Source organism: Hippocampus comes, unplaced genomic scaffold (assembly GCF_001891065.2).
Source record: "Hippocampus comes isolate QL1 unplaced genomic scaffold, H_comes_QL1_v1.1 scaffold60, whole genome shotgun sequence".
Lineage (NCBI taxonomy): Eukaryota > Metazoa > Chordata > Actinopteri > Syngnathiformes > Syngnathidae > Hippocampus > Hippocampus comes.
The window spans coordinates 1108102-1122891 of record NW_017805483.1 but is presented as its reverse complement, the minus strand read 5'-3'; the positions used below and the strand labels follow the sequence as shown (position 1 = coordinate 1122891).

Genomic DNA, 14790 nt, shown 5'->3' with positions numbered 1-14790 from the left:
AATGATTTTTTTTTTTTTTTTTTTTTTTTATAAACCAGTTGTCTGATTTTAAAATACAATACCTCTTGATTTTCTATCGCGCTTTCACAACAACTGCAGCTATAACAAAGTGCTCTACAGAATCGATTTTCCATCTGACTGGAGTAAAATGCTTTGAGTTCTTTGTTCTGGTTAGAACCCAAGATGCAGCGTTCTGAATGAGGTGCAGCTGTTTGATGCTCTTTTGAGGTAGTCCAGTCAGAAGACCATTTCGATAATGAGGTCTACTGGAGATACAAACATGGATGAGATTTTCCTGGTCTCCCTGGAGCATGCTTTCAATCTGGATTAGGATTATTAGTATTTTTTTTAATATGGTAAAGCACACCAGGGTTTCGGGCTTGTTTGTCTTTGAGGACACTGACTCCAAGTGTTAGCTAACAGAAATCCCTCTTTTTACCTCACTTCTGTTTTGGTTTAATTGAAGGAAATTTTGCTCCATCCAGGCAGGCCTTGATTTAGTTTCAGACAGTGACACATCACCTTCATTGGACCGTTGTCAGTTGGGCACATTGATAGATGTCGCTACTGTTTATCTAGCTGGCTACAGATAGGAGTCTACATTCTCTGGGTAGTCGGATAGAGAAAAGTATGAAGTTACCGGTTTGAAGTCACTCTGCTTTGCTTCCTGAGTCGCCACCTTCGACAGATAGAGTGCAGACAAAGCTTTGACAGAGACACACGGTATCTCCCTCTCTGGAACAAAGGAATTTTCTCTGAAGTCTGCGATTGACCTCCGTTTGTCATCTGCAAACAAAACACAAGTTGACACGAAAGCAAGATGCAGTGAGACCTCATCCGGAGGTGCAATAGACAAAACTGTAAATCACTTTCATTGCTGTCACGATTTGTATTTGCTACTGCGCTTGGGAAGCTTTTCCGTCGCAACTGCCGTACGTCACAGTTAAAAATATCCCGCCTATGACGGTAAGAGGGAGATACCTGACCCAACTGACACACATACTGACCATGAAGTGAAAGGCATACCACTGTTGACTCGGCACAGAAGATCAGAAATATGTGTTGCATAAAACCAAACATGCCGGCTGTCATGTTTTGCAGCAACGAATCATTCAATACATGCGTAAAAGAAGTTGCCGTAAACTATACACGAACTTCTGCATGAATGGCATTTAAGCGATGAAGAGTGTTCAGTGATTCCTCGAGCGTCTCCGCGATTGTCTCCACTTCGTCCTTGTTCTGATGTCTGATTTGGTCAAACGGGATCGAGTCGAACAAATGCGCTCTGTCCTTAACCTTGGCGGCGGCATAGTCGTCTTCTGCTGTTATTTTGGCTTTTGTCATATGAGCAGTGGAATCTTCAATGTTTTTTGATATGAACGGGTTGTTTTGCAGAAGACATGTCCTAGATTTTATCCTGTCCTGGTGTTGTTTATCTTCAGAAGAGGATAAGGCATCCTCTTCCTTCCATGTGCTATAGCCAGCATCATCTGGCCCTTGTTTCTGTTGTTCTATCCGATTCATCTGGCTGGGTTTCTCCTGGCACTGTACATTCTGCCCATCACATTTCTCCCTCCACCAGGCATTGGCTAAGTCAGTCAAAACACCTGGAGTAGAAACTTTACCTTCAACCTTTTCTGGACTTAACTCAGGTGTATCCACCAACTGACTCTCAAATATCCTTCTGGTTGCCTGGACATCTATTCTCTTGACACCCTCCTCACGTTCGATACCGGGATCGGTCTTTGAAGGCACCGTTTGGTCCTGAAAAGACATCTTGTCGGGATGCTCAGAAACAGCTGATATTTTACTGACGTTGCCTTGTTGGACAGCTGTGTGCATTTTTGGGCTGTGAACTGACACTTTAGCACTTTGGGAACAATTCTCAAATATCAAGCATCTGGAGCGGACCTCTCCCTCATATCCGGTTTCATCGGCCGTCACCTCGGTGTCTGAGCTCAACACCTCAGCGAGCTCCTCATCTACGACCTCATCCAGTATCTTCAGCTCGGGATGTGTGTGCTTCAGGAGTCTTCTTAGCTCACATTTCTGCCGCTGTTGGTACAGCCTTTCTTTGGACATTTGGGATTGCAATGATTGTTGCGACTGTGACTCGAGGTTATCCGCTCCTTGCCGAAGGCGCTCTTCTCTCATGAGCTGGGTGTCTTCCGCCATCTTATAAGAACAAAGTGATGCAATCATCATTTGGCACTAAGTTGGTTCTTACGGGGTCCATGCTTCAGCGTGCGCAAACATGCTTCCGTTAATGAGACGTTTGTATTACCTTCCGAGTACCACCTGACTGATGCAAGTCGTCAGTGAATTAGCTGAACTCCAAAGCTTTCAACAACTGTATACAGGCCAAATGTGAACCAAATGGATGAAGCAAGTGTTTACTCTACAAACAACATGCAGCTGTTTTGTCAGTACAGCGCGAAATGTAATGCACTACCTGTTTTGGCAAAATGATGTGTCACAGATACTTACCTTCATTTGTTTTATTCGTCTCCCAAGTTCAGATGACTGATCTTGTGCCTAGTAGAATACAGAATATAATTCAAGTGCCCAGCTTTGGAATTTTACAAGAATAAAACAAAACTAAATCAGTGATTAACTGATTAATCGAGAACTAATCGACGATCAAATGAATCCTTTTTTTTGACAATTGATTTCTCATTTAGATCCTTTTTTTTTTTTGTTTGTTTGTTTGTTTGTTTGTTTTTTAAACTTAACATAGTCCAAATGCTCAGAATTTCAGCTTCTCAACAGTAAATATTATCTCACTTCTGGAGTCTGCCATGAAAGCAGACTGATTATTTTTGTGCTGAATCCAATTGAACATTTTTCTGACAAGTTACAGACCAAACCAGTCACTGAATCACAATTAATTAATGTTTGTGCATTTTCTGCACTGTTAATTATATATCCTGTTTTTGAGTAAAGTGATGGAACTTAAAACATGATTTTAAAAACAAGATATGTCGATGAATTTATGATATAATCAACAGCTTCATCGAGAATGAAAATAATTGTTATCCACAGCCCGACAAAACAATTTTTTGGTTTTAATCCTGAACTAGTTGACCGACCAAAATCAGCATAGAATGAGAGCGCAAGTACAAAACGTAAATCTTTGTTTCAGGGTGGTGGTGATAGGCAATTTATATTTTTAGATCGAGCAAAGATACAGCGCAAGAACAAGATGTTGGAAACATTTATTTAAAAATTGCATTTAAAGACCTTGATCATATGTATGGTGGGAAAAAAAGCTATGATTTTAACCTTCACCTTTTTTTTTGTCAGTTTTCTCTATTTGTGTGCAGCGTAACTGCTAAATGCTGATGCACCATGTTTGCTTTGAACCCCTGGCTCTACTGATTGACCCCAGTCTGCAGACCTCACCGCCTTACTGGGTTTATTTTCTCTTAGCATTTCTTTGGTGTGTTCAGGATCTCAACCGTACAATGATTTTTCTTTTTTTTTTTTTTTTATAAACCAGTTGTCTGATTTTAAAATACAATACCTTTTGATTTTCTATCGCGCTTTCACAACAGCTGCAGCTATAACAAAGTGCTCTACAGAATCGATTTTCCATCTGACTGGAGTAAAATGCTTTGAGTTCTTTGTTCTGGTTAGAACCCAAGATGCAGCGTTCTGAATGAGGTGCAGCTGTTTGATGCTCTTTTGAGGTAGTCCAGTCAGAAGACCATTTCGATAATGAGGTCTACTGGAGATACAAACATGGATGAGATTTTCCTGGTCTCCCTGGAGCATGCTTTCAATCTGGATTAGGATTATTAGTATTTTTTTTAATATGGTAAAGCACACCAGGGTTTCGGGCTTGTTTGTCTTTGAGGACACTGACTCCAAGTGTTAGCTAACAGAAATCCCTCTTTTTACCTCACTTCTGTTTTGGTTTAATTGAAGGAAATTTTGCTCCATCCAGGCAGGCCTTGATTTAGTTTCAGACAGTGACACATCACCTTCATTGGACCGTTGTCAGTTGGGCACATTGATAGATGTCGCTACTGTTTATCTAGCTGGCTACAGATAGGAGTCTACATTCTCTGGGTAGTCGGATAGAGAAAAGTATGAAGTTACCGGTTTGAAGTCACTCTGCTTTGCTTCCTGAGTCGCCACCTTCGACAGATAGAGTGCAGACAAAGCTTTGACAGAGACACACGGTATCTCCCTCTCTGGAACAAAGGAATTTTCTCTGAAGTCTGCGAGCCGTAAACTATACACGAACTGTGTCCGTGTCACCAGGAGTTGGGACTGATGTCTTGCTCGATTACGGTCTACGTCTAAGGCACAGTTCTATTCCTACCGCAACGTTGTAACCTGCATGGAAGGCAAGTCACAACATGCCCTTGTCCATCACTTCTCGACGCTAACGCAATGACACCACCGTTCAGAATGACAGGATTTGAAGATGTGAAAATTCTCTTGCATGCAAATCATTGAACTCAATGAAATGAAAAAACAAACAGTAACTGAATTCAGTTCATGTTTTGGGTCGGGACAGTCGCAAATCTAAGTCCCCCTGTAATCAGAGGTCGTCCAGACGACTTTAGTTCCCCTTTTCATTAAAGGACATTTTTTTTCAAAGAAATGTCATATTTTGTGTGTTTGACAATACTGCGAATACCGACTAAGTATGGTGAAAACAGTTTTATAAAACATCTCATGATTAGTAAGACCCCAAAAAATTGGGTATCGAGACCAATTGGTAGCTGCCCACGATTGGATTTCAAACATCTTGAGTTTTTAATTTAAAAAAACAAAAGCTGTTCGACATGCTTGCAAGGTCCAGTCGCTGACTGTGGTCTCGAGAGAAACGAAACACAAATCAGTATTGGTACTCACCACCAACTAGCTTCAACTTAAAAATCAGTGCGTATTTCCTCAAATAATTTCCGGTTGGTGTCTGTGCTGTGGTCCCGAGCTATCTGGTGCTCCTGCCCTAGTGACAGCTGAGTCGCATGCGCCCTGAACCGGTTGCCAGCCAATCGCAGGGCACACTTAGACGAACAACCAATCCACGCTCACATTCACACTAAGGGACAATTTAGAGCAGGGGTGTCAAACATACGGCCCGCGGGGCAGAACCGGCCCCCGAAGAGGTTCAATCAGGCCCGCAGGATAATTTAAGTGAAAAAATGCAGAACAGAAACGGAATGGATATTTTCAATAAAATGCAATTCATGAATTATACGCTAGGGGGCACACTGTTTTCTCCTTAGTTTGTAAAGTGCAGCCAGGGATTAAATTTAGATTTTATATGCACGTGTAAATGGTTTAAAAATTCCTTTCTTTAAAAATCTCGTTTAATCTTAAAATGCATTACTATATTTTTCAATACCAATTTGTTTGTACAATCAGTGGGATCAGTTGCAATGCATGTATCTGAATGATCAAAGTAAATTGCACATTTGTCTAAGGTGTTTCATGAAATGTTTTGTAAAAGATATGTTCATTAAATTTCAACATTTTCCTAATGTTCTTGTGCTGTACTATACCGAAACAAAGGAAAGACATGATATTTTGGTTATTTATAGCAGAGTATGGTATAATTTTAATGGTCCGGCCCACTTGACATCTACTGAGGCTTTATGCGGCCCACAATGTGAAATGAGTTTGACACCCCTGATTTACAGTGTTCTGTTAACCTGCCATGCATGTTTTTGGAATGTGGGAGGAAACCGGAGTATCCGTAGAAAACACCACGCAGGCACGGGGAGAACAAAACTCCCCACAGGAAGGTCGGAGCTAGAATCGAACCCGGTGCCTCTCCACTGTGAGGTCGATGCGCTAACCACTCGCCCACCGAGCCGTCCCTGGACATTTTATTTGGTGAGCAAAGTTGAATTGAGGCCAAAGTCTGGGAGAAAATGGTTGATAGTTTGATCATTCTCCAATACAAAAATAAATGGGATAGGCCTTTGCGTTCAATGCATCCAAATCCCATTTGCTTCGTTCTGTGCTGTGATTTCCAATTTGGGACTCTGTTTAATATTATGGAATATTTTACTGTCATTTCATATGAAGTGTCTTTTACTCACCGGCTTGGGCAGCCACAGTTCTTTCGACGTTGGTACCGCCAATCGTTTGTCGTTTCTCTGTCCAGGTTTGTGTCACCGCCTTGAATGGACATATTAAAAAAAATAAAAAAAAAGGCACACTTGCCCAAAAAGTTGAAAAGAAAGTATGGAATTGATTGGTCACTTTTCAGATAGTGTATAATGGCTTCCACTCTTCAGGCAAAACCTGTGTGCGTATTTATGAAGTTGCCCAGCAAGTTAAAAATGGTTCCTCCCCCCCTTTTTTTTTTTTTTTTGTAAATTTGTTTATTTTTTTTAAACCTCGACTCTTTGGATCATGTTCAGTATGTTTCTTTACCGTATGTGGAGGATTCCTTTTCTTTGCATCACTGTTGCCGGGACGCACCGGAGCGTCGGGAGCCTTCTGCCCCTTTGCTGACTCTCCATTCATCACCGGCTTGACATCTTTGGAAGGCTTTGCCTCATCCGCCACCCTGAAAGTGCTTGCCTGGTTATTTCTCATCTCAAAACGTGCCTTCAAGGCCTCGATGGACACGTTGGCATTGTTTTGAAGGCTCCCTGTCGACTTGCTCCGGCTCAAACTGGTTTCGGGCAAAGAGCGCTCCCATTTGTCTTCGCCGGTCTTTGGAGGCTCCAACTGAGATGTTTTCCTTTCCCGTGGGCCATTCACAGACGGAGTTGGAACTGTATTCTTCCATCATGAAAAAAATTCCCCTTATTCCACGCCCCAAGTATGGAAACATGTTGCAAAATGAAAGCTTACCTCTCGACCTGATGACTTTCCTTTTGTGCCGCCATTCTCTCTAGAATCGATACCAGTTCCTTCAGTTGTAGCTTGATATCTGTTTAGGTCATGATGATGCATTGAAAATGGAGCCGAGATTTGTCTTAATCCATAAATCAGGACAGTGTTTCTTCCACCTTTCGACCAACTTGGACACGGACACCGTCCGAGTAAGAATCCCGGTATCCCTCGAGGTTGGCTTGTCATATGATGAGCGGACGCTACGTAGGGACTGACTACGAGTCAGCGTGTTCTTCCACTCCATTGTCGATCAAGCCTTTTATAATATTGGGCTGTTTGTCCGGTGTGTCTGCTGTTCTAATGGATAAACAGTTGGAGAACATCTTGACTGCCAAGGAGACGTTTTTATTGGCTATCAGTAGATACGATAAACAGTTGGAGAACATCTTGACTGCCAAGGAGCCGTTTTTATTGGCTATCAGTAGATTATCAGATATCAGGCTGCATTTAGTCTACAGTGAGTAAATGTGATATCGATATGATATCGAATGTGATATTGAGTGTCCAAATGTGATATCGACCCTGTACATTCCAGCCGACTTACGGCTGCTTTTTCATATGCTCGCAACTCACGTTTTTAGATGGTTACCGCAGATTTACATTCAGGGCACGTCGGGAGTATCGCCAAATTGGTGCATGTGGTATCGGACAACTTCTGTGAGGAATCAAGTTCTCGTTCATTAATCAGACATTTTGGCGACAAAGATTGTGTGTCACCTTCGGCTGATGCCCACGTTCCTGGCCGCCAGTCTGGTGGTCCCGCTGCTGCAAGTTCAAAGATTTTCAGAGTAGCGGTGACCTGAATAATCGAAGTTTGTAAGGCTGACCGCTCTGATTTGTAGATTTGTACTGTCACCTTGCGTAGACGAGTGAAGACTATGCTGCTCTGTTGGCTGGACAGCATGCCAAAAACAGTTGATCAAAGATTAGTTGACTGCAACCGTTAAACGTCAATTTCTGAGTCATAAAATCGACTATTCCTAGTCAAGGCCTCTTGTGTGTACGTCTTTGTGCTAAGCATACCTATCGATTAATCGATAGGTTGCAATATTAGTTCCTCAAATTCAATCATGATTTAAGGAGCCATCTGACTCGATTCACCATCTGACCACAGGAGGGCGCAAAAAATCGATGTGAACGCTTGACAGGAGCCAGAAATGAAGGTCGAGATGGTATGTTGTTAAAATAAATGTTGAGGTTGAGGTCAAAATCTACAAGCGATAAGAAGTTTACATGCACTTTAATTTTCCAGTATTTATTTAGAACGGTCGTGTGTTTGTTTGTTTTTTTAAAATTAACTTTTGTACTCCATCTGCAAAAAAAAGTTATTGTTGTGCACAGGGACATGAAAATGAAGATTTCAAAATTTTCAACAGCTACTCCTGCGATGTGCGTTTTTCTTCGACATCAATAAATAAATATTGAATCGACTCACGACCTAATTAATAAAATTGGAATTGAACTGTGAGGTTCGATTGTGAACTGTGAGGTTCGACACCTTATCCGGGCCCTTAAACTGCATGGCTGAGACTGGTGTATTTCCATGACGTCAAGTTGGCATTGAGAGGGCACACGTTTGATCACGTGAACACTTACATTGGCAGATAACACCATATATTTTAATCAACATTTGAGCAGTCTAATGATCTGAATATATTCAATTCCATTAGTGGGTATTTTTTGGGCTTTTTTTTTTTTTTTTTTAATGCTGTGTCAATTGAGCCTCATGGTTACTTTACTCGACACACCCCGAAGGACACAATCCGTAGCATATCCTTATTCGAATCTGTATCCGTACTCTGCTCATATACATAGTTAGCCCAATAGCATAGTTGCCTAAATGATTTTCCAATGTTTTTGGGGGAAAAACAGAAAATTCCAAATTTGTATGCGTTGATTCATTTGGTTACCGTCATGTAAAAATGACGAGGCTAACAATGTGTGAATTATGCCCTAAACTGAGCTTTTGTGAAGAACGATGCCAGTTGTTATGCAACTTAATCATGTAAATCATAACAAGTTACACTTGATTTCACATTTTTTTGGTCATTAAGACTGTATGGTCAATAATGAAATGATGTTTACCTTCGGTAACGTCACTCTGCTCCCCTAGATGATCCGAAGTACTTCCGCAGCTTTGCAAGACCTGTAAAGTGAGACCAAAGTCCGCGCGAGCACGCTACTGTGTTAAATCATTTGGTCCTGGCGGTGGCATCAAAAATCTCTAGCAAGAATAATAATTTTGCGATTTTTTCGTAGGAAAAAAAAAATCTGCTGCTTGTTGCAAGCTTTAGGTTGACCTTTTGCAGTAGCAAATAGCACGTCAGCAACACCAAGTAGAGCGCATTTGTACTTGAATGTATGATCGTTCCTTACGGTCACTTGGTTATATATTGACGAATTGAGTTTAAAAGATAACGGCACACCGTGGGCCTGTCTACACATGTAAATTAACAGTGGGTTGGATCTCATCTGCCAGTGTACGCATGCTCATATAACTTTGATTGCGCTTCAATGTAACTTTTGTCTCTCTTTCAAAGGTTAGCATAGCGCTAGTGCTGTGCTTAGTTGGTGCTTAACGAGTTCTTATGAAGAACGTGTTTGGGTTTCCACCGGCAAAGAGCCAAACAGGAGCTACGTCATTACATCATCATCACATCGACGTTTACCCAAAAGTGCCCGCGCTATTAATAATAAGAACAATGCACCATTAGCATCAGCTAGGCAACTTAGCATAGCATCGATTATACTTTAATGTAGTATATAACACGCAGGGACATGCAATCAGCAAATGCTTATATCTTTCTTAATCATTGTAGATAATCGCGTTCTTTGTTACAAAGAACTCTTTTTTTTCTCAACCGGATTTGCAAAAATAGATAGGTGTGAAAATCAATTACTAACTCTGGCTGTTGTTTATGAAAACATTTGATTCAAATTATTATACATGTACATGGATGTATTCCTGGACAAAAATATTTCGAACTATTTGAGTGCCTGGATAGAATCATCGTTGTTTGTTTGCAACTAACAATGCTGCAGATTTCATGTGCGGAATGGCCGACAGCGCAACAGAACTACCGTAGGAGACCAACATTCTATGACATGTGCTCTGAGTGCTAGCGGGAATACATGGACCAAGTATGTAATCCCATCATGCGTAATTTCCAGCAAGACACAGCATCGAATTGCAAACAATAGCGCTAGGCCGGGGGTCGGCAACTCGCGGCTCCAGAGCAGCATGCGGCTCCAGACATATTTGTTTTTTTTTTGTCCTATTTGGCTCTTTCGACATTTTGGGTTGCCGACCCCTGCGCTAGGCTAATAACCGCAGCGTGTATACCTTAACATTCTTCCAAACGCAACTGGTCGCATCTCCACTCCAAATCCTGAGCGTCTGGTTCGCCCATGAGAGAAGTTTGAGAAATTGCTTTCTGAATCAATTTCTGATGATCTTTGTACACTTTCGATATTGGCCTGTGCCATTTGTTTTTCTTGAATTGACGTCACACTTCCAAACGTCTTGGTTAAATTTACAAAAGAGTCAGATTTTTTTTATGATTCATTTAATGTATTTTATCTCATTACTTTACTAATGACGTTAAAAATAGTTCATTTGGGATTTTCTGAAATGACTTCACAGTTGGCCTTTAAAGGTGCATTTATAGTTTTGGCCACGTGGAGGCAGTACAAACAAGAGAAAACCACCACAATGACGCTAGAGTGATAATCCATTTTTTTTCTGCAATAATTCATGTTTGTACCCATGAACATATCTCGTCTGTCTGGTTGGTCTTGCACACCGTTGAGTGCATGTTAACATGATGCTCTTATGTTCAGTTGGTCGTTTTGTTTTTGTGGTGTTCCGCACCACTTCACACATAGACACGGTGAAATGCTGTGGAGCTGGAGGAGACAATGGCAGCTATTGTCAACGCACACAATTTTCTCTCTTTCTCTGTCTCGCTGTTTTTCTGTTTCCCTCCTTGCCTGTCTGCTAATAAGTCGTCAGACAAAGAGAAGCAGTCACCCCTGAGGCAAAAAAAAACAGAGCGAATCCTCTCCTGATCCTTACTGGAACTCTCTCACCCTCCCTCGGCCTCAGAGGCGCTGCACAGATGAAAGGGAATACGTGATGTGCCGACTTGTGGACTGTGAACCCCGCAGTGTTATTATGGGCAGAGTTCTCCAGGCTCTTGTCGATGGTTTTCAAACGTACTCCCCCGCCGACATTGGCCTTGCCAAGTGGATATTGTAAGCTTATGTTAAATTATTAATTATTTTCATTTTATATTTGAGCATTATATTCTTTTGTGTTACAGTTACCTAGGTTATATTTCGTTTTATAATTGCTTAAACAAGTTTATGTTGATATTGTCTGATTGGCTGAAGGAAACCAGGAAGAGTTTGTGTTTCCGGAAAGAGGTGTGTTCTCGTTCGTTTAGGTGCAGACGTTGAAAAATAAAAATGCTGCCTTCAAAGGATTCCATCTCTCCTTTTGCCCATTCTTAAAGTAGAGCTATCCACTACAAAACTACGAACCCCTCAACTTACAATATGTTTGGTCAAGTTCATATACATTAGTGGGTTTTTTTATCTTGTCTTCATGGATGCTTTTTTCAGGGTTTATAACATGCTGTCTTGGTCCCTGTTTTGTTACGTTGCATAGGAACACGTCGGGGAAATATTTTCAATTACGGGAACAAGATGCTGAAATTTTTTTTTGTGTTCGTCGTCTTTTCACAGTGTGTTCACCAATCATGACAACCAGCAGAGGGCGTTAGAGACCACCCCAAACTCCCACTGGCGGCGCCTGTGGAACATTCACCAAGTGAGGTTAGTCCAGGCCAAGTTGTGGCCAGCAGTGAGAAACTGGGCTTCAGCTCAGTTCAGTTCAACACTGACTACACCACAATGTGTGTGTGTAGTCACTGTGAAATCGGTGTGCAGAAGCCCCGTCGAGCGCCAGACAAATCTTCTCCTCGTTTGACCCGAAGTGTGGTCTGTAATGTTATTTCTTCCCAAAAGAGCTTGAATGCAACACTGGAGTTGAATGCGGGCTCATGCATGCGCGCACACTGGCTTGCTCACATGGCTGGGCATGAGTTAGCGCAATTACAACATGTATCGTGAAATCGTGCGTGTGCGTGAGTGATTCATGCTTCTCCTACTCGTGACGTGACTCAAAAGTTTTGATTAGGAAAACAACGTGCCGTGTTTCCAACGCTGTTGCGTTGATGGAAATAAAAGTTATTTCAAGACTTCTCAGTTAGGACTGGGCAAAAATGGCCTCTTAACATGTTTACTGGATCTTCAATATTATTTTTTCCCCACTCATATCCAATTTCTGATTTGTAATCGTTCGCTTTGTCCACTTTTGCTTACGACAAAAAAAAAGTTATCAAAAGTTTTAAACCACTTCAATGTTGACTTTTTAAAAAATTGAAAATCAGTCCACTGATTAACTTTGAATGGTATAAACTAAGGTCAGTGATTGATCTGCCAGAGGTTTAAAAAAAAATGGGCAAGGTTACCCACAACTAAAATATGATGTACATTCGTGACTTCCAAATAGGCAAGGCAAAAGTTTTAAACCACTTCAATGTTGACTTTTTAAAAAATTGAAAATCAGTCCACTGATTAACTTTGAATGGTATAAACTAAGGTCAGTGATTGATCTGCCAGAGGTTTAAAAAAATGGGCAAGTTTACCCACAACTAAAGTATGATGTACATTTGTGACTTCCAAATAGGCAAGTTCACACACTTTTGGAAGTTTAGCAAAAAAGTTTGGAACACTTTTCTGAAAAAGATCTCATTTCCCTTATAGAAAGAATGCCACAAATCGATTCAGCTGTGATGCCTTCATCAGTGTTTTGTGTTTCTGGTTGAAACATCCTTTGCACTTGATTTGTTTGCTTGTTTTGTACTTTTATTTCATAGTACAATTAGATATTGACTGCATGAATTTTAATAATAGATAATAAAAACCCTTTTTTCTTTTTTTTTTGTCAAAAAGTAACATGTCTTTATTCATGTAGTTGTGAGGTGAGGCAAGGCCATGTTGGCAAAACTTTTTTTTTCAGGGCCAATACCCATTTTTAGTCATCAAGGGGGCCGATATGTGGTGCCGTTATTGATTTTCAGTAAAAGGGAAAATATCGGTGTAAAAAAACAACTTTGGATGTCTTTCATAATATATTCATGTATAAGTTTTCTCCTGACCCACATGTGAAAAAACCCATTAAAAAAAAAAAAACTTTCCTCTACGTATAGTCGGGGGAGGGAACCAACCATGAACTGTGTAAGAACGCTGCATTCTCCATTTGAGTTCACATGTTTGGTAAAGGAAATCAATGTCACTTTTTTTTTTTTCAGTAAAGCTCAGGAACACGCTCGGCTTCCTGCAACACATGCCTGCCATTAGTCGGAACAACCTCTCTGCTTTCCACATGCACATGGCATGTGTTGGGTTTTCTCTCTGTCCCCCCTGCAGGTGTGTGTGTGTGTGTGTGTGTGTGTGTGTGTGCGTGTGTGTGTGTGTGTGTGTGTCTCTGTGTGTGTCTGTGTGTGTGCGTGCGTGTGTGTGGCGCCTGAGGAGCAACGTGCCTCCGTACAGCTGAGTGGGAGTGAGCTGGCCCTAAGTCGTCCTCTCCCTTGCCCGAGCAAACGCCGCCCACCTCATTAGGCTTGCACAGAGCGTGGCGAGGGCCGGCCTTCGCATGTGTTTGTGTGTCAGCAGGAGTGCACGTTTCACACGTGTGGCCCGCTGCAGCAGAGGAGCTCTAAGCTGCTTTGGCGGCTTTCGGAGGCCCAGCATTCAGCTAGCACCCTGAAGAGGGGGGAGGGGGGGGCGGTGACCGGGCAGCCAAGCACCGGGGTTACCGTGGGCCGTCCCGTCGACGCACTGGACTGACCGCATACGCAGTACCAAACGCACCTCTTGTTCGGGCGTGAAAGAGATGAATCGGTCAAGAAAATGCAGAAGTGTTTTCATAACGCTGTTTCTTGGTTTTTGCAAGAGGGCAATTCATGTGATGCAATCGCCACTTTGCTTAGTATATGCTATGGTCAAAAAAAAAAAAATGCAGGCCTCGAATTATGGTGCCATTTGTAGGCAGATACCCCCGACTCCATGCAAGATGCGGAAAACATTCATTGACTTTACCATCCATTGATCCATTTTCCGATCCGCCGTATCCTCGCAAAGGGTTGCGGTGGGTGCTGGAGCCTATCCCAACCATCTTTGGGCAATAGGCTGGGGACACCCTGAACCGGTTGCCAGACAATCACAGGACACACAGAGACGAACAACAATCCGTGCCCACACTCACACCAAGGAACAATTTAGAGTGTTCCTTTAAGCTCCCATGCATGTTTTTCGAATGTGGGGGGGGGAACCGGAGCACCCGGAGAAAACCCACGCAGGAAAACATGCAATTGAACCCTTGCACCTCTGCACTGTGAGGTCGCTAACCACTCGAACACCGGGTTGCCCTTGACTATACCTTCCACACAAAAAGTTGGGGAGGTTCTGGCTTGCCGGTGAAATGTCACACATCTTAGCTAGTGACCTTAATTTGACCTCTTGTCAACTTTTTCAATGCACGTCCAACCGTTTCTGTAACAAGGAGCTCGATCTACAAATGGAGCAAAACGGAGTCAGTTACGATGAACGGGTTAATTGGTAGAGTAATTCCAAATATAAATAAGAAGTATGTTTGACTGCTTTACAGTACTGCATGCAAGATAGAAACACAGCGTGCAGGGAGCGCGTGTCTTCCTGCAGGACTTGGCTGTTCTCTCTCTGCTCCAATTCAGCGCACGTTCAGAGCCGGAATATCAGGTTTCCTGCTTTTGCTTTGCACACTTTGTACTCTCAAGCCTCACCTTTTTGTTCCGTCTCTGTCAGCACACGGCGGCG

The 14790-nt window shown here is 42.1% G+C and overlaps 1 protein-coding gene and 1 long non-coding RNA gene across 6 annotated transcripts in view; both read right to left on the bottom strand.

Annotated features, from left to right (window-relative positions):
• The window catches only part of LOC109519509 (xin actin-binding repeat-containing protein 1-like), a 16888-nt gene extending 7643 nt beyond the window's left edge, over positions 1–9245 (bottom strand). Inside the window, exons 1-8 of one of the 5 annotated variants that reach the window (XM_019876079.1) lie at positions 8953–9245; positions 7699–7760; positions 7585–7631; positions 6984–7156; positions 6826–6904; positions 6400–6756; positions 6063–6141; positions 641–786 (exon numbers count right to left, since the gene is read on the bottom strand). In XM_019876079.1, coding sequence (XP_019731638.1) covers positions 641–786; positions 6063–6141; positions 6400–6756; positions 6826–6904; positions 6984–7111 — 789 coding nt within the window. In that variant the 5' untranslated portion in view covers positions 7112–7156; positions 7585–7631; positions 7699–7760; positions 8953–9245. Of the gene's footprint in view, positions 1–640; positions 787–6062; positions 6142–6399; positions 6757–6825; positions 6905–6983; positions 7165–7440; positions 7523–7584; positions 7633–7698; positions 7761–8952 lie in introns of all 5 variants that reach the window. The other 4 variants (XM_019876082.1, XM_019876080.1, XM_019876081.1 and 1 more) reach the window with 4 other exon arrangements.
• LOC109519511 (uncharacterized) lies at positions 2182–4967 on the bottom strand. Its single transcript, XR_002168979.1, has 4 exons — positions 4863–4967; positions 4102–4237; positions 2488–2535; positions 2182–2398 (listed from the first exon to the last, which is right to left on the bottom strand). It is a non-coding gene; the product is annotated as an uncharacterized LOC109519511 (long non-coding RNA).
• Positions 9246–14790: the final 5545 nt, after the last annotated feature.